Below are 20,119 nucleotides of genomic sequence, written 5' to 3'. Positions count from 1 at the left end.
TTTCCACGGACTTAAAGGAGTATAAAGCCTCTATATCAGCATAGAAAGCACCTCAAACGTCAATACAGATACCAGCCTCTCTTCAAAGGAGCTCAACTCCTTCAAATAGATTTTTCTGTCATGCGGGACGTATCCGAAATTTATTTTTATTTTTTCCAGGTGTTCTAATCCATCCACTGCAACTGTCAAATGTACACTAAATATTGTTGCTCCTGGGCAACTGCTTTTTTTTTGCTTACTGAGCTGCATTTTTGAAACCTAGTGAGCTGTGTTGTTGTCTTCTCTGCCTTATAAGGCAACATCCTAACTGAATAAAACCTCATAAATGGCTGATTTAAATACTGTAAATGACAGATATTTGTTCATTATAATTGTGCAAAGTCCCCATGAAATCAAAATTGACCCTATTTACTTTGTTAGCGCATATTACTAGTCTTGTGGTGAACAATTAACCCGTGCAAGTACCATTTTTTACCATGGTAATCTTTAATCAAAATCTGAAAAGTTACTTCCGGGTCTGGAATGGCGTCTTTTTCTGATGACGTAGGTTTGACGGCTTGGTTTGAAAACGCTTAACCACTCCCCTCAGACCGTTAGTCTGCTATGAGCAGAGATGGAGAGGAGCGCTAGAGTAAAACCCTGCCCTCTGTTCAATATTCCGTTTCACTTGGAAATACGTCATAACACTGGAGAAAAGTCGATTGCAACTTCCGGTTCACGGGGACTTTAATAGTTTTCTAGCAATACTTTTCAGTATTTTTGAATCAGATTTCTATCCACCGTCTGCTTCGAAATTTTTTAGGGATATATATTTATTTTAAAGTAAGGTTGTAATGCATGCATGTACTTGCATATGCATATATACACCACAAAATTAATAATAAATGATATGCATATATATATTTTAATAAATTAATTTATGTAAAATATTTTTTTATTGTAATGTTTTTTATTTTAATGCATAGATATAATTGCGCATATATATATATATATATATATATATATATATATATATATATATATATATATATATATATATATATATATATATATATATATATGGATGAATGCATTACAAAGAAAACATTACTATATATATATATATATATATATATATATATATATATATATATATATATATATATATATATATATATATATATATATATATATATATATATATATATATATATATATATATATATAATTATTATTATTATTATTATTATTATTATTATTATTATTATTATTATTATTATTATTATTATTATTATTATTATTATTATTATTATTATTATTATTATATATTTTTTTTTTTTTTTTTTTTTTTTTTTTTTGTGTGTGTGTCTTTATTGTAATAAATCAAGCGTAGCGTTAGTTCTGGCAGGTCACGTTAGTCAAGCTCGCATCAGCTGACCCTCACGTCTACCTATAGGAATACGACGCCTATCACTATATACATATATAAGCTCCTTCAGTATTATCAGCAGCTATCGCGTTTCTCAGGAGCTAATTACCCTCCTCCCTCCCCAGCTCCTCCTGTCGTCAGTTCTGATTCCCCTTCAATCAGAATAATTATCGAATAATGTTGTACTTTAAAATCTTGAATTAAATATATTTGCAAATTTTCATGTTGGTTCTGTTTCCCCTAAGAGGGGTTATTGCTGCTCTCCTGCTCTTATATATGCTAGGCTGCATGGATGCCCAGGGAGTTCTCGCCCAGAACAGAACCATACCGCCAATCCAAACTGTATGCTGATTGTCAATCATATTTGACGGTAGTGGTCCTGACAGAAATGCATGCATATGATTTGTGACCTTTTATCTCATAATGTCACTATTTCATATTTTAAATGTTACGTCACAAATACCTTTTGCTTTTTTTTTTTTTGACTGAGGCACAAATATGCCTCCATAGAAATTGCAGAGACATTTATTTGTCAGGTGCATTTTAGAATCAGAGCAAATGAAGCCCTATAAGGCTATGTTCAAACTGCGATAAGAAGACGTCACGCGGCGCGCTGTCATACGGAAGTAAACACGGATGACATTAAAGTAAGCGACTGTGCATTTATTTATAGTGTGATCTGCCACAGAACCCAGCAAACTTATGCGCAGGCAATATTACAAACAAAGACAGGGATGCAAAAAGAGTTTTTAAACATTTATGATGTTTTTCTTGTGTATATAGAGCTGTCACTGTAACACTTATAAGTTCTGACACATAATTGTCCTTCCACTGACTATCTTTCACAACTGTCTTAATTTCTGGTATGTAAAATCTTTGAAGTGACTCCCATGAGCGCAGAATTGTGACGGATGTCGATCAACAGTGACGTAAAGGTCGCATGAATTCCGATAAGCGGTTGCATTGCAAAACATCTGACTTTTATCAGATTTAGAACCACATATTGAAGTGGAAAGATCATAATTGACATAATGCATAATTGAAAAGATTTGAAAAGATCAGATTCCATGTGGTTTGTGCCGTTCACACTGTCATGAGAAAAAAAAAAAAAAATCGTTTAAATCGTTAAAGTGTACACATGAAAGTATAGCTAAGCTTTAGGCTGCTTGCTTGGCTGATGAAGTCACGGGGTATAAAGCGAGGTTAGTGTGGATGTGAAACCCCACACAGATCCCTGCCAGCTGCGTTCACTGCCAAACCCCACATTAGACTTCTGAAGCCTGCGGTGGATGACAAGATCATTAGATACTGCTTACAAGTGTACCGCACGCGCAGTAGACCAACAAAGACCCTATTATAGTGCGTTTGGAGGTTGTTTTCATTGTCTGATCCCATAATGCTTCGGTCCTGATCATTTCTGCTGGCTTTGCAGTGATTATAGCCCTCCAGACGAGTTAAAGCCTCATTAGGACGCTAAAACAAAGCAAGAGTAAAAGCGAGAGACAGGCCCCTTTGAGATGCTATCCAGAGGGGACAGGCTGTCCCGCGCTGATGTCTTTTCACATTCGGCAGAGCCGGCGTCTGCCTTTAGCGACACTTTGACTGGAGATCTGTTATTCTAGCACTTGCACATCACAGGCTCGCCGTGAATATAAGGGGTGAGATACGAGTGCATAATTGAGTAATACTGAGTTATGCGAGTGTGTATGTTTGTGGTTGAGTGACGGCACACGGGGTCTGTTATGATGTGTGCTTTCTGAATAATTGTGTGGACATTAAGGTGATGTGTTGACAGACGGGACGGGAGTGCTGTTGTGTGGGCTGAACGCAGCTGCTACAAGGTCTGACTCACTCATTTGACGGCTTTTATTGACATTAAATATTACACGCTGATGACCGGCCAAGATACTGGAAGAGTGTTTTGCTTTGTTGTGCCTCACATTATCGTGACAACAGTGGTGGAGAGAAACTCACTAAAAGTGCAATGCTATTCATGTCACGTTGAATGCTGCTGTACCACAGACAAGCAATATATCTGAGACAATACTGGAAATAAATGTGCCTTCCCAAAATGTTGCACCTCTCCCTCATATGAAGCTTTGGGAAATGCTTTTTAATAGGCCGTACAAATGAACCGTTCACAAGAATGAGTCTGTTCCTTTGGGTGGTTCGTGAATCAATTCAAAACGATTATTGGCATGGCATTTTTTTGGTAATAATATAGAAAATAAATCCTATTTATTGCAGTAATTTTGTGAAAAAAAATCACATTGTTTTTGCTAAATGAATACTGTTCTGATTCCAAATCAATTATATATATATATATATGTGTATATGTGTATATGTGTGTGTGTGTGTGTGTGTGTGTGTGTGTGTGTGTGTGTGTGTGTGTGTGTATGTGTATATATATATATATATATATATATATATATATATATATATATATATATATATATATATATATATATATATATATATATATATATATATATATATATATATATATAAAAATATGTGTGTGTGTGTTATTTTTATACGTATAACATCATACTTATATAAAAATTATAAATATGGAATATTTCAATGATGTTAAATATTAAAGAAAATGTTTGATTTTATATTAGAAAATCTAAAGTTATATTATATCTCAATAGCTACAGTTTCCCCTACACTTTCACAGGCTTTCATAGAAATATTCCAAAGTCCTTGAAAACACAGTATTTTTAAGACTCAACAAATAAAAACCAGGACAACTGGACATTGAATAACAGTATAAAGACCAAGAGCTCACATCCTATCAATAGTTGCTAATGGATGTCAGCGCCATTCAAGCTAAACAAGAGCTGTCCTCGTAAATATAGTGGCGTTGTTTGAAACCGCACTCACTTCTCCGTCTCTCTCTCTCTTTCTCTTCCCAGTTCATTGCATTCGCCTCCTTGTTCTTCATCCTGGTTTCCATCACAACCTTCTGCCTGGAGACCCACGAGGCCTTCAACACGGTCATCAACAAGACGGACGTGTCTCGCAACGACAGTCTGCAGTACGAGATCGAGACGGATCCGGCGCTCACCTACGTGGAGGGAGTTTGCGTTCTCTGGTTCACCTTCGAGTTCCTGGTGCGCGTGACGTTCAGTCCGGATAAGCTCGAGTTCGTCAAGAGCGTCCTCAACATCATAGACTTCGTGGCCATTTTGCCGTTTTACTTGGAGGTCGGATTGAGCGGACTTTCCTCCAAAGCGGCCAAAGATGTTTTGGGCTTCTTGCGGGTGGTGCGTTTCGTGCGGATCTTGCGGATCTTCAAGTTGACGCGCCACTTCGTGGGCCTTCGCGTATTGGGACACACTCTCCGCGCGAGCACAAACGAGTTCCTGCTCCTCATCATCTTCCTGGCGTTGGGCGTGCTCATCTTCGCCACCATGATCTACTACGCCGAGCGGATCGGAGCCAGTCCGACCGACCCTACGGCCAGCCAGCACACTATGTTCAAGAACATCCCCATTGGCTTTTGGTGGGCTGTGGTCACTATGACCACTTTGGGCTATGGAGACATGTACCCTCAGACGTGGTCTGGCATGGTTGTGGGCGCGCTGTGTGCCCTCGCTGGCGTGCTTACGATAGCCATGCCGGTGCCCGTTATCGTCAATAACTTTGGCATGTACTACTCGCTAGCCATGGCCAAACAGAAGCTCCCCAGGAAGAGAAAGAAACACATCCCTCAGGTTGTGCAGACTGGCTCGCCGTCTTACTGCAAAACTGATCTGAGTACAGCATGCAACAGCACGCAGGGAGAGCTGTGCCTCGGGCAGAGCAGAGGACTGGAGCGCCACCGCTCAGGTGAGAGCCTGTTCAACACATGCCGTCATATGAAGTTTGTTGTCTTGTAGTATGAATATGCTAGTCTTACTGTTATCTATAAGCTATTGTGCTCCAAAACAATGACATGCATTTAGAAGATGTAATCATTCAAAACTCAGTCTCTCACTATCACTCTGCACTTCAGCTTAGGGCTATCGAAAAATTATCACAATATAATGTTTCATATCATTCGGTGTCGATGATTATTGACATTTTTTTATAACTTTTTTTTTTTTTTTAAAGACGAGTAGAAAAGTTAGAATTTTTTTTAATCCACATTATTGAGGCAAACAACAAATTATATTAGTTTTAGCAGTCAAAAACTAAATAAAATGTAAACAAAAATATCATCTTTATGTCTTATATTAAGATAAAAAAGTAAGTGTTAAAGAAACTCTCAAACTTAAATAAAATGTTACAAAATGTGTGCAATGTAAAAGTGTAAACGTAGAACAATCAAGGCAAACTTTGAGGTAGATCAACAGCTGTAATAAGTAGGGGTGTAATGGTTCACAAAATTCACGGTTCGGTTCGGTACGTTTCCGAGACAGCGAAAAGAAAGAGATGCCAGAGAAATTTCCTTGATTTTTTTTTTTATTTATTTTTTTTTATTATTTATTAAAATTATTATTATTATTATTTTTTATTTTATTTTTAAATAAGTGTGTTTTCCTACATCTTGAAACTTTTAGTTTAATAAAATAATTAAATAATGTTTTGGTCATCACATTAAAAATAACAGATTTTCTGTCCAATCAAATGCTCTCTAGAATCTGAAGCTCCGCCCCCCTACATTATAAATAGACGCTGAAGCTGCGTCTGAAATCAGTCACTTGTTCACACATTTACTATTTTATATATAGTGAATGGCACATAGTGCACTATATAGGGTATAGGGAACGATTCAGACAGTGGCGAATGAAGTCTGGTTTCAAGTTAGTGTCACGCAAACCGCCACAGTGATATGATGGAGATTAGGAGGAGAAACGGTTCGAGATTAGGAGGAAACTGCAGCTTTACCGAGCTCAACGGCTCTGGCCGTGCTGTGATGTAAACTAAACTCTATTGGCTATTTTTTTAAAAGGGGAGGAGCTGATCGATATGTCCCGCCCTGTCTTTTCATTTCAATGCACTTCAGTGGGTCTATAACACATGTAAAGGTGGAATGCCACTTTGGGAGTCACTTTCTAGATGTACTCTGTTTTCAAATGTGGATCCGCAATGAAACCGCAGGGGGTTTGTGAGTTGATTAAAAGTTAATACGCTGAAAAAAATTATAATTTTCACTCCGAAAATGCTAGTAAATTTCACAAATAATTACAAAGAAAAAGCACATTAAATTAAATGTGAAATTTGAAGTAGATAGACTGAAATGGTATTTTCTTTTTTCTTTTTCACTTTTTTGAATGTTAAACTAAAATAAATAAATGGAGTTGCATGACAGTGTGACAGTCACATGCCACAAATGCCCTGTTTACACCTGATATAAAGATGCATTTTGGTCGATCGGATCACAAGTGGACGACGCTAAATACTGGTGTAAACGGGGTCTAAAACGTTTTGAGCTTGTCCACTATCAACCACTTCCAGAGATAGACGAAAACGCATTCGACCGGATTGCTTCCATAGTGTGTAAACGCTCATGTGATTGAATGTGTTGAAACAGCCTCAGAAGACCATCTACTCTCCGCCTACTGATCTAATGCAGGAACATTATAGGAAGAGCTCTAGCCAGACGGGATTTAAACTTTGTCGGCTGAAGACCCAAGTTTGGTTTGAAGACGGAAAACGTACCAAGCACAATGTTCTCTCACTATTCCTGATTTCTAACACACACTCGCAGCGTTCGGCTGGTCTTGTGGCTGTCAGAGCAGAAACGAAAGCTGATGCTCTCTGTGTGTTTTACCATAGTCTCCAGTCGTGTTCATATTGCGCAAGCTTATTTTGTCCATTAGATTGATAGATCTGAAAAAGCCCATACATTTACCCTCCCCTCGAAGAAAACAGGACAGAAGTGGATGAAAGTGGACAAAAGAAATGGATTAAAACACCAGGTGTAAATGGGAATGTCTCCCTCGTCTAGTGATCCGATCAACCAAAACGCATCTTAATACCAGGTGTAAACAAGGCCATAATGGCATGAGACATCAATGACATCATTGTTTTTGATTTGAAAACAAGTGGGAAGGAGGGTTTGAACGACATGAAGTTTTCATTTTCGCTGAACTATACCTTAAAGTAAGACTCAGAGCACTGTGCCATCTATTCCACTGAGTCAGGTGTGTGTTCCTCCTGGAGGGTTAAAGCTGATGGCGTTTGAGATACAGGATTGCTTGCAGAGCGGAGGATAAGAGAGGGTGCAGATCTGTCCTGTTGCCACGGAGATGCGTTCAGGAGCCTGAAGATGGGCTGGATTTCACTGCGATATTTCAGTCTGAATGTAGAGACAAAACTGCAGTTTGATGCTGGTCAGATTTTAGGATGCTGTGCATGTTGGTCATTTACATGTGATGTGCTTTTGCTGTTCGATGGTTTTCACAGGATTTAACAGTGGGAAAAGTCAAGCCTTAAATTAGCTGTCCAAATGTGATTGAGCAAATAACACATATGTAGTAGAAACGCTTCTGATCTGGGTCAGGTGAACCCGAAATTGTTTTTTGTTTTTTTACAGGGTTTCCAGTATATACAGACTATACATTACTCACTTGTTTTCAATTTGGGGAAAAAAGTCATCATTGTGTTTTCCTGATCAGTTTTGTTGTTATTAACTAAAACTAAAAAACTAAAATAAAACTATTAAAATTGAGTTTGCGTTAATTGAAATAAAATAAAATCTAAAACTAAATAAAATAAAATAAATCTGAAATAAATATTAGATGAAACATTAAAGCAAAAAAAAAAATTGACAAATAGCTGAAATAAAATGGGTTTAAGGTGAACTAGTAAAATGACTAAAGCTAAAACTGAAATAGAAATAACAAGAAAATAAAAATGAAGAAAGCGCATAACAAAATTACTAATACTTAAACTGAAATTAAGATGAAAGCTGAAAATATAAAGCTAATTCAATATATTAATAAATGCTATAAAAAATTAGATGTGAGGAAAAACGTTCACAAAACTTTTGAGTTCTTCATGAGCGAAAACAAAATGTTTTCGAGGGAAAGCATTGAAATATATATTTTTCCTCCCGCCTCATATTTTTCACAACACCATCATGTCTCCGTAGTTCATGATCAATTCAGAAGTGCAAAAATGCACGTTAAATGCATATTTTCTTTATGGTAAATGGACTGAAATGAACCGATGGATATTACATATTAGTTAGTCAATGATGCATCATAAAAATGACAAAAAAGTCTTGAAAGTTAATGAAAATGAACCTTGTTGTGTGAGATAATACATTTAAAAAGATCTTTCAGTTATTTTCCAAATGCATAATTTTCCATTGACTTCTGCTGATTTTATTACGAGTAAATGATATTTTGTCTCCTCTTTCACAGATGTCTGTCTGCATTGTTACATTTTCATTAAGACATTATTTTGGATCGTTTTTCTTTAACAATATAGGCAATTTCAGGTTTTACTATCCTTATTTGGGACATTTGATGCCCACAATGTAGGTAAACCCTGACCCACACGCAGCTTCTGATGACTCATTTGTTCGACCCAATTTCGGTCCTATTTTCGTCTTGTGATTGACCTCTCACCTCTGTCTCTAGCTGGTACGTGTCCCAAATAAGCAGATGTTGTTTTTCACTGTTCGTGCTCTTCATTTCCCACCAGTGTTGTCTGCGGACTGCAGCGCAGGAAGTGACATCACCATGTCTCCAGAGGAGCGGATACCCATGCGTCACTCCAGCATGCGTGAACAGGACCGTCACACTGAAGGCACGTGCTTCCTATTGGCCGCCAGCGACTACACCTGCACAGCAGATACAGCTATTCGAAAAACAGGTATATTCTGCTCGTCCAATCAAAGCCTTCCATTCTTCATATTAGCATAAATGTCCAAACAAATGCCCATCACATTTCCTAAACTCTAAACCCATTTCATCCTTTATATCTGTCAATCCATTGTCATAAACATTGACTCATGGATGGAAATGAAGAACTTTAACTGTTCAGAAGGTTTATATTGTATATTGTCATTTATAGTTTGAGCCTTGCTCAATATGAGTCTGTTTTCCTCACTCTCCTCCCTTTTTAAAGAGGTCCTATGATGCTTTTTTTTACAAGTTCAACTCTCTCTCTTTGTTGCTGTTTAAGAGTTATTCTCTATGTCAGTGTTTCTGAACTCCCTGAAACATTGTAGTCTTAAGGTTTTCGTCCTGAAACAAACACATCACAATATTTCTCATTTAAATAATTTATACGCTGAATAAAGGGGCGGGGCTTGGTTGAGCTTGTTAGTAGTGTGTTGAAACTCTTGGTTATGGTAAGGGGCGGGACATTTCCCAAACACACTCAAAGCGCTTGACCAATCACAACACACTGATCCAGCCGACCAATCAGAGCACATTGTGCTTTTCAGAAGGAGGGGCTTCATAGAGACAGGAACTAAACAGAGCGTTTCTGACAGACTGGGAAGAGAGGAGCTGCAACAATGGAGAATATGTGAATGTTTTTAACATTCAAGCATGAAAACCTGTTATAGTAGAGCCCTAAAGGTCATAATAGGTCCTCTTTAAAAGTCTATTTATTTTGCTGTCCTACCTATGCATCATTATTTGGCTGGCATTATTTTTGCATTGCTTTTGCATTTTGCATGAATACTTAACTAGTATGACCCTATAACAAGGCAGATGTTGCGTTGGCACCCAAGACCACATGGCTGTACTGTTTGACAGACACAAATGCTAATAACCCTGCTGGGAGGTTAAATGTGGACCAGCTCAAGGGCAAAGGCACCCGGAGGGGCCGAGTTTGTAAGGTCAAACTCTGTCCCAGCCTGGCGTCCCCTCAACACTACCAGTGCTAAAGGGCAGTAGAAGGTTAGCACCAGCTAAACAGACTTATTGAGCCCATTTACATGCACATTCTTACCCTGGTTATACTTAATAAGCCGACAGTAAATGTGCTCATGTAAACATGTTAAACCGATTTCCTTTATCGGAGTTAAGTCATAAACGGCTTAAACATAAACCGATCAACACAACTAGATTTTCGCCCCTCACCACGATTTGTCCCAGCATGTAAACGCATTAACCTGCGTTCTTATTGAAGTGTGTGATGTGTGATGGGAAAGCAACTTTACTGCGAATCTGCATCCAGACAGAGCGAGCGTTTCGCTGTAGGGGAGGAGGAGGTATATTGCAAACTCTGACTCTTTCTTGACCCCAGAAATTGTAAAAATGTGTTCTCATCTCGTGCAGAAGTGCCTCAGTCAAAATGCATGAGGATAATATATGAGTCTGTAAGTTTCCTGCTGACATTCTTCGCTTTTTAATGCTTTATTTAACATCACAACAAACATAACATGTGAAATACTCAGACAGATACACGAATGATTACATTTTGATGGTTTACTTGCGTTGCCGGGTTATTGGTTTGCATGTAAACCGGGACAACAGGTTATTTTAATAAGCGGATTTTTGTGAGTTATCAGCATGTTGGTTTGCATGTAAACAGGCTCATTGTTGCTTTATGGCTGTGCATGACAAGTCACTCTACAAGCTATAGTAATATATTACAGGGCCAATATATAGATGTATATTATTGTTTTATTTATCAGGACAAGAGCTGTGAATAACCGTCTTCCATTATATACTATTACAATCCGATATACATGATACTGTACGTACTAACCAATATCATTTACTTGCATTGATCATCGTTTCATGATGTGTAAACAACATTCTAGAATTACGTATATACGGTCAGGACTGTTACTGTACACTGAACTACTGAACTGCTGATCATTGATGAAACTCTGTCCATGAATGGCTGAAATAAGTATATTTGCTTTGTGAGCTTTTTAGCAACTTTTGTACGGTTTTAGTTGGCATTTCCATCCAGACTGGCTTTGAATTTTTTGTTTTTGTTAAATTTTGTCATCATCCTCATCCTCATCATCACCATCATAATTAAACTGTGTTTTAGTCCCTTGAGAAAATCGTTATCATAGTAATTTGTTTAGGAAATTATAATGCCCTATTTATGTATTGATCATTTAGCAATTCGGTTTCTCACAATTACTGAGCACATGATTGCACACGAAACATGTTCAGTGATCAAAATGAAACACTAAAACGAGCCAAAAAGCTTCTAATATAAATGTTCTAGACATTCAGTGTGAAAATTGCATCATTCTGATCGCTGGACACACAGTAAATGTGATGTGGTCTTATTTGTGTGTACATATATCTCACGCCTGTCTGTCACGAGACACTTTTGTATTTGTTTTGTGTGTCTTTGTGCTCTTAATGTTGCGTTCTCTCACGTCTGAAGGCTTTGAGAAATCCCGAAGCTTAAACAACATAGCCGGCACTCTCCGTCTCTCTCCAGTGACCTCGCCCTGTCCGATTCACCGCTCCCCTATCCCGTCCATCTTCTGAGGCCACGCCTACTCACACATGCACTGCAGAGACTCCGCCCACTATACATTATACTCTACCTCTGTGAATATAATGATTATTATGTATAGCACTGTATGTGATATTAGAAAGTAAAAAAAATGAAATTTTAGGTTGAATCTCAGAAAATCATAATAGAAAAAAAATATATATATTGCTTAGTAAAAAAAAAAGCCGATTTTAAGACTTTTTTTTTTTTGCATTGTGACACTTCAGTTAAACACAATTCCCCCTCAAATCATCAATGCTTTAAAAAATGTGTTTGTAATTCCCATTATTCTTAGTGATTATTCCGACTAGATTATCATTCTTGTATAATAGTATAAAAAAGTTTTTTTTTTTTTATTAACATATATTAGTAAGTTATTAAATTACATACATTTCTACTATGATGCATAATTATTTCACAATTTAAATTTTAAATATATATTGTTTAACAGTAATGAGAATTATTACGTGTTTTTTTATAAAATACTACGATGATGCATAATTGCATCATAATTCATTTTCTTTTTAAATATGTATATTGTATTGCAGTCATGAATTTCTTTTCCATAAAATACTACAATGATGCATAATTACTTTACAATTTAAAATATAATTATATTGTATTACAGTAATGAGAATTATCTTTTTTTTCCATAAATTACTACCATGATGCATAATTACTTTACATTTTATATATATATATATATATATATATATATATATATATATATATATGTATATGTATGACGATTAATATATTCTTTGGATACAATTTAAATTAAACTTTTTTTTTTTTTTTTTAAATGTCACAATGCAAAATGTTAAAAAAAATCTTAAACTGGCTTAATGTTCTTTTGTGAGCTTCACGCATTTGATTTGATCTTCCTGCATTAACTTGCAAAACATTAATTGAGGGAGAGAGCAGGAAACTAACTTCAGATCTATCTGACACTGATGTTTCCAAAAGCAAGAGCAGAATGAGATATAATTAGAAAAGCACGACCTCGCTGTCTGTTTGGATTTATTGTCTGTTTGTCTGTATAAATGTTCATGTTTGGAGCTAGCAGTTTGTAGTTGGTGTGTGCATGGACCGCTCTGTCTGGAGACGTGTGTGTGAAGCCGTGGAGAGTCTGTGAACCGTCTCATGCATGACCTCTGTCTCCACCCTCTCTTGGCACGTACTGAACCGGCATCATTACACTGGTTGTACACACAGATAACTGCTCAGAGCTTGTGTTCACGGGGTTCAGCCGAACAGAGGGGAACGTTCTGTCTTAAAAGGGAGGGAACGGCCCAGACGAGACTCACAGGTAACAGACGCTCTCGTGCTGTGTGATGATGATGGCACTGGGGAGAGAGAATGACTCTAATTGGCCTAACTTGTTCAAATCGCAGTCAGATGTTGATTCAATTCAAAGAAAGCATTCAAAGTCAACATGAAATGCTGTTTTAACCACTGCAGTTGATTGGATGGTGAAAAGTGGGCGTTACCTAACAAGTAAAACATTTCAGAGGCGGAGCAAATACACTTCCCGTCAAAAGTTTGGGGTCAGTATGATTTATAATGTTTCTGAAAGAAGTCTCTTGTGCCCACTGAGGCTGCATTTATTTGATCAAAAATATAGGAAAAATTGTGACGTATATTATTATGATGTACAGGTGAAACATGAAAAATTAGAATATCGTGCAAAAGTTCATGTATTTCAGCAATTCAACTTAAAAGGTGAAACTAATATATTATATAGACTCATTACATGCAAAGTGAGATATTTCAAGCCTTTATTTGTTATAATTTTGATGATTATGACTTACAGCTTATGAAAATTTTCCAAATTTCTGAGATTTTGTAAGCCATAATCATCAAAATTAAAGGCTTGAAATATCTTACTTTGCATGTAATAAGTCTATATATTTATATTAGTTTCACCTTTTAAGTTGAATTACTGAAATAAATGAACTTTTGCACAATATTCAAATTTTTCGAGTTTCACCTGTAAAATAACTGTTTTCTATGTGAATATATTGTAAGATGTAATTTATTTCTGTGATCAGAGCTGAATTTTCAGCATCATTACTCCAGTCTTCAGTGTCACATGATCCTTCAGAAATCATTCTAACATGATGATTTGCTGCTCAACATATATATGAACCATTATTAATTAATTGATAATAATTGAACAAATCTGCATATCAACATGATTTCTGAAGGATCATGTGACACTGAAGACTGGAGTAATGATGCTGTAAATCCAGCAGGAATAAATTGCACTTTAAAATACATTCACATAGAAAACAGCTATTTTAGATTGTAATAATATTTCACATTTTTTACTGTATTTTTGATTAAATAATTGCAGCCTCGTGGGCACGAGACTACATTCAAAAACATTATAAATCATACTAACCCCAAACTTTTGAACGGTAGTGTATGTTTTTATTAAAACGTGCTCTTATGTTTTTTGCATAGGAACGTGTTTCTGATTCCATGTTGACTTCAGTTCGCTCTCTTGATGTAAACTGTAAATGCATCAATGAGTCATGTATTTCTATTCATGCTTGCAGACACATTCATAGTCACAAGTAATTTAATACATGGTCTGATCTAAAATATTTCATCATTCATTATTAAGACAAACAACTCACGTCACCCGAGTCATTCATCTGCATCCTCTATACTCTGTGTGATACATATGTATTTTTAGCCAATGCTAATTATGCTGGATTTTAATCGAGAGATAATTCAGAGATTTATCCTGAGCATCATGTGAGTGGATCTAGAAGGGAAGGTTGCTAAGCAACTGGCATAGGGAGATTTTCTGTCACGCATCCTCAGCATAAACTTCATTTGCCACTTTGTGTCACACCCTGCACAGTGTGTTACCTGAAATGTTTTCTCAAGTAATAAAGAGCGCTGTAAGTGTACACCTGAAATGCTGTTTGCTCACTCTGCACGTTCTGAATGTTTGATTGTCAATCACTGAAAAGCTGTAATATTTATACATGATCATATATGCAATTAGAGATGTACTCAGAGATGAATTATGATGTTATGATGTTAGGCTGAATCTCACAAAGAAACATCTCAGGTCACATTTAAACCCAAAATCAAAAGAAATTATATTTTGCAAAAAGAAAAAAAATCTGTATTTATTTTTGCATTGCAGTCTAAAATTAAAATTTCTTTAATGGAGAAATTGAATCACTTTTATTTGTTTCATTAACATGAATTCAGTCAGTGTTATTTTAGCTTTGAGGTACTATTATATATCATATTTTGAATAAGTTTGCATTTTTATTTTTAGTTACAGTTTTAGTAATTTGGTTGTGTGATTTTGTCATACTACTTTATACATTTTTATTTCAGTTTTAGTCTTAGTTATTTTAGTACGTCAAGTTAAACTTATTTTATTTCAGCTAATTGCCAAGTCAACATTTCTCATTGTCAAGTTTTTTTTTTACATTTTATTTTATTTCAGTTCAAGTTTATTATATTTCAATTAACAGTTTTGGTTTGGTTTATGAATTCAGTACAAAAGAATACTGTCAAAATACAGCATCACAATGCAAATCTTTATAAATAATTATAAATTGTATAATTTCCCTTTTTATTCATGCAAAATATAATTTCTTATATTTTATTTCAGGGTGAAATTTGACCCAGATGTTTTTTTGACATTATTTATGAGATCCACTTGTTCAAAGATGCAATATATTTTGTCTACAAATGTTTCTTTTTGTTGTTGTTGTTTTTTTTTCAAAAAAGAAGAAATTGCTCATATTGAAGCGCATTACTGATGCAGCGGGTGTTGTTGCGTTCGCAGCTACTGTATCACCTCTGGCTGACGTACAGTTTATATCGGCCAGAGACGGGGAAGGCGGGGCCAGCAGAGACTCAGATGGATTTGATGAATTGGATTGGACAGTCTGGAATAGAATAAGCCTGTGATTGGACGGTTCTGAAAGCGGACGCTCTGTGAACGGACGGACTCCTCATGACCGTTGGAAATTCCCCGTTTTTTTTCTGTGTGGAAACAGACTAAAGCCGGCTGGCACAAAAAAAAAAAAAAAAAAAAAGTCACGAAATGGATAGTGAAACGTTTCCTGCTTAAAACAAGTCGGCTCTCCATTTAAATGTCGCATCTGTATAAAGGACACACATCCACCCGTGGCTTCCCTTCTGTGTCAGGTAGCAAATCCCAAACCCCCTCGAACCCCTTTCCAAGGCCTGTCGTTGCAATAAGTGTATTAAGATGTGTAGAGGCACAAGTGTTTAAAAATGAAGTATTGGTGTATCGACTATACTAAACTACAGAGTAGAGAGAGAGTAAACATGATCCGTTTAATAAATGTGACCTCCAGTCATTTATGCTTTTATCTGCTCTAGTATCTGGTGGATTCATTGTTGTCTGTGAGTGTGTGTGTGTGTGTGTGTGTGTGAGATGTTCATCTCAAATGGGACACTTGAAGACCTCATGAAAGCAGTTTTCTTTCTTTCGTTTTTAAAATAACCAATATACCTTAGCTTACATGATATTGGTCAATGATGATGCCCTGTTAAGTTGAATATCAAGTTAAAATGTTTTATTTTTAACGTATACATCTTCTAAAAGTTGATTTTGTCAGCTTTTAAGAGTGCACTTGCATATATGAAGCCACAAAACTCTCTATTTGAATGTCATGGGGTCTTTGAATGTGTGTGTTGATTTATCGCAGTTATCTTTCCCATCCCCGTTTCCTGGAAAATTTGCCCAGTGCAACAATCAGATGTGATGTGCAATAATGATGTGAAACAAAGCTGCACCGATTCACACTGTGATTTGAGTTCAGTCCGTGACAGAGCCTCTGGAAACACGCGTCGTGAACACACTCGCTCTAATTAGATCCTTTCATTTCTTTCAGCCATGGAGAGATTAGAGCTGTCACATCAGCGTGTGTGTGTGTGTGTGTGTGTGTGTGTGAGAGAGAGAGAGAGTGTGTGAATGTCATGAAATCTGTCAAGAACATGTCCAGGTCACATTTCACTGCACAATCAAATAAATTACATTGTGCATAACAAAAAAGAGCCTGTTTTAAGACCATTAAGATTGTATTATATTCAAGAAAACTCTGTGCAAATGAGTCACATTTTTTATTTATAAATTAAAAGTAGTGCTAATTCCAACATGAATTATATATAGCCTATAATGAAAAATAAATACACTAGCATTCAAAAGTTTGGGGTCGATGAGAAGTTGTCAGCCAGGCTGCATTTATCTGATTAAAAGTACAGTAAAAATTGTGACATATTATTGCAATATAAAATAACTGTTTTCTACTTAAATATATTTTAAAATGTAATTTATTCCTGAGATCGAAGCTGAATTTTCAGCATCATTACTCCAGTCTTCAGTGTCACATGATCCTTCAGAAATCATTTTTAATATGCTGATTTGGTGCTCAAGTAACATTTCTGGTTATTATCAGTGTTGAAACAGCTTAATATTTTTGTGGAAACAGTGATACTTCTTTCTTTAGGATTATTTGAGGAATAGAAAATAAAAAAAGAACATCATTTATTTTAAATAGTGATTGTTTGTAACATTATAAATGTCACTTTTGATCAATTTAATGCATCCTTGCTGAATAAATTATTATAATTTTTTTCCATAGTGAAAATAAACAATTGTCACTAAAACAATACAAGAAATCTTATTGTTCAAAAAAAAGAGCATTAATTTCTTTCTTTGGAATCTGGGTTTAAAATGTGAACCAGACATGTTCTTGATTATGTGTGTGTGTGTATATATATATATGTGTGTGTGTGTGTGTTCCCACCACCCACAGAACTTAAGAGGATAGTATTCTTCATGTTAATATTATCTGCTGCTTTATGAAGTCAGGGCACCGTTTCAAATATAAATTACAAAATGTAAAGGTATATATTTTTGAACTTAGATCTTGTATTTTTGTGTCTCTTGAAGAGTCTCATTGTCCTGCGGTGTATCTGTATGTCCACTCTGTGCAGACTGTGAACCTGGAGTGTTTTCATGTTTCAGTGATTCGACTTTTGAACATGTATTGTGGAGTCTTTTGTCAGCCTTTTGTAGTGCATGCAAAGACCCATGGTCAAAATGTAAAGACTACGTCTGAAGAATATGTATAGTTCAATGCCATGTGAGACAGTCGGATAAACATATTAACATTGTTAAAAAACAAACAAACAGCTTTCTTTTCTTTCTGTTTAAACCATGCTGCATCACCTGGACTATAACAAGAGGACAATGCTCAGAGTTACATCTATGCATTTATCCAAAGAGGAACAGAAGCAATTTATCAAAGAGCCAGCAATATTTGTAATATACAATGCCAGATGTTGCTCTTTCATAGTTCAGAGTTTTCTTTCACTTTTCCATCAGATGTTTCTCCTGAAATTCATGAGGAGAAATAAAAAAAAGACACAGTTGAGATGATTTTTGACATTCGGTAAAGATGAGACCTTCTGAAACTCTTGAGGAGAGATGTGCAAGGGTGTAGATTTGGTTTGAAGATTGGGGGGGTTGTAATGTTTAATATAGTTAAAAAAAATTATTCTGCATATTTTTCATGTGATCATGGTATAAATATTGGGGGGGTTGTAATGCATAGATTTAAATATTGGGGGGGTTATCCCCCCCCCCCCCCCCAAACTACGCCCCTGGAGATGTGTGAGAAACATCTGAGACTTTCAGCAAAAGTCTAAATTTGCTTTGCATCCCAGCTAACAAAAAATCTGTTTTGCCATTAAATTTTTTATTTCTGAATGTTCTCCGATGTGGACGTGAAAGCTGCAGTCCGTAACTCTTTTGGGTTAAAAATTATCCAAAATAATTTTTGAGCAAGTACATAACCAGCCAGTGTTCAACACTCTCTACTTGCCGTAGCTCGACTCAAAATGTTAAGCTTGTAATAATGTTTTTAATCCCAGTGGTACTGGTGGATTTCCACTGGAAATTCAAGCATGTCTTTGCGTCATTACGTCACGTCTGTACACATGAAGAAGAGTCTCGGCTAGTAGACTATATTGCGTGTGAGGATGTTGGAGGTGGAGATTTATAGGCTTTTCTCATAGCACTTGATATAATTAAACTTCTCAATTTGATGGCGGATCCAGAAAGATTCAAACGACAATCACCAGAGACAACTGGAGATTCACCCGTTGTAACAAGACTTCGGAGGGGCTACAGAAAAAAAGAGTCCGCAACCGGCCCATGCGAAAACAAGGACAAATATCGGAAGGGCATTAAATGTAGTCACGCAATGCTGATGTTGTTAACATGAACAATTTGACAACAAAGTATAATTTGCACGGTTTGACGTGATATGATAAGCGATCGTTAGATTTAATCAGCGCGATTTACTGCAATGCTTTTTTCCCCTTAGTTGGTCAGAACAAAAGTGGATGTTACTTGTTCAGATTACATTTTCCGGTGAAAATTCTTATGTTGGTCATACTTCCAAAAAGTAGAATCTGTGATTGCGAATGCCAGGATCCACACCAGCGGCGACTGACAGCCACACGTTCTCCTTAAAACATTGGATTCATCCGCGCTGTGCCGTGCCGAGGCACAACCCACGTAAAGTTGATAATTCCGCGAATAACTGCAATTGCAGATTTTAAACAGAGATGACGACAAAGAGGAGAAACTACGGACTGCAGCTTTAAGGAAACGTTACATTTTATCATTCTTTGAACATTATGGAATTGTTACTTTTGAATGTTCTATGAACATTCCGAAACAAGTTGCAACATTCAAAAAAACATTCTATGAACGATGCATGGATAATGCTTTTGTTCTAACATTTTGAGAACATTATTAATTAAGACCCGATCACTTTGAACAAACATTCTATTAACGTTACTGGAAGAACGTTTGTTCAGAACGTTGAGAGAATTTTGCCAGAGTGTTCTGAGAACATTCCCTGTTAGCTGGGATTTATCCTCACCGCTGCCTCGGTGAACGAAATAGACCTAGATTTGTTTTCTTTTTCCCCATGGATAGATAAAATCTGTTTTCACGTACACATTCCGATGATCAGACGAGATGAACAGACACTCATCTCTCCCATCGGCCTTGATGTAGGTCTCAATATGTAGGTCTTCTTCTGTCCCGTCACTACGGACACCGTTGCCATGGTGGGGAAACAAAACAGCAGGAGGGTGAGTTTGTGTTTTTTAGGCCGCGGGCCTCCCATGAGCAACTGTATCCATAACGACCAGGGAGTTTCCGTATCCATAACAACTCCATCTCTGCACAAACCCGCTTCTGAGAAGACT

General features: G+C 36.4%; 1 protein-coding gene across 6 annotated transcripts in view; it reads left to right on the top strand.

The window, feature by feature from the left end:
- kcnc2 (potassium voltage-gated channel, Shaw-related subfamily, member 2) overlaps positions 1-15,909 on the top strand; it is a 49,430-nt gene extending 33,521 nt beyond the window's left edge. Inside the window, exons 2-5 of one of the 6 annotated variants that reach the window (XM_084112046.1) lie at positions 4,327-5,242; positions 9,050-9,220; positions 13,043-13,136; positions 15,648-15,909. In XM_084112046.1, the coding sequence (XP_083968172.1) occupies positions 4,327-5,242; positions 9,050-9,220; positions 13,043-13,104 (1,149 nt within the window). In that variant the 3' untranslated portion in view covers positions 13,105-13,136; positions 15,648-15,909. Of the gene's footprint in view, positions 1-4,326; positions 5,243-9,049; positions 9,221-13,042; positions 13,137-15,589 lie in introns of all 6 variants that reach the window. The other 5 variants (XM_084112048.1, XM_084112047.1, XM_084112045.1 and 2 more) reach the window with 5 other exon arrangements.
- The last annotated feature ends 4,210 nt before the right edge of the window (positions 15,910-20,119 follow it).

Source organism: Abramis brama, assembly GCF_963993115.1.
Source record: "Abramis brama genome assembly, chromosome: 4".
Taxonomy (NCBI): domain Eukaryota; kingdom Metazoa; phylum Chordata; class Actinopteri; order Cypriniformes; family Leuciscidae; genus Abramis; species Abramis brama.
Note: the sequence above shows the minus strand (reverse complement) of the source record. Positions and strands in the feature narration are given on the sequence as shown.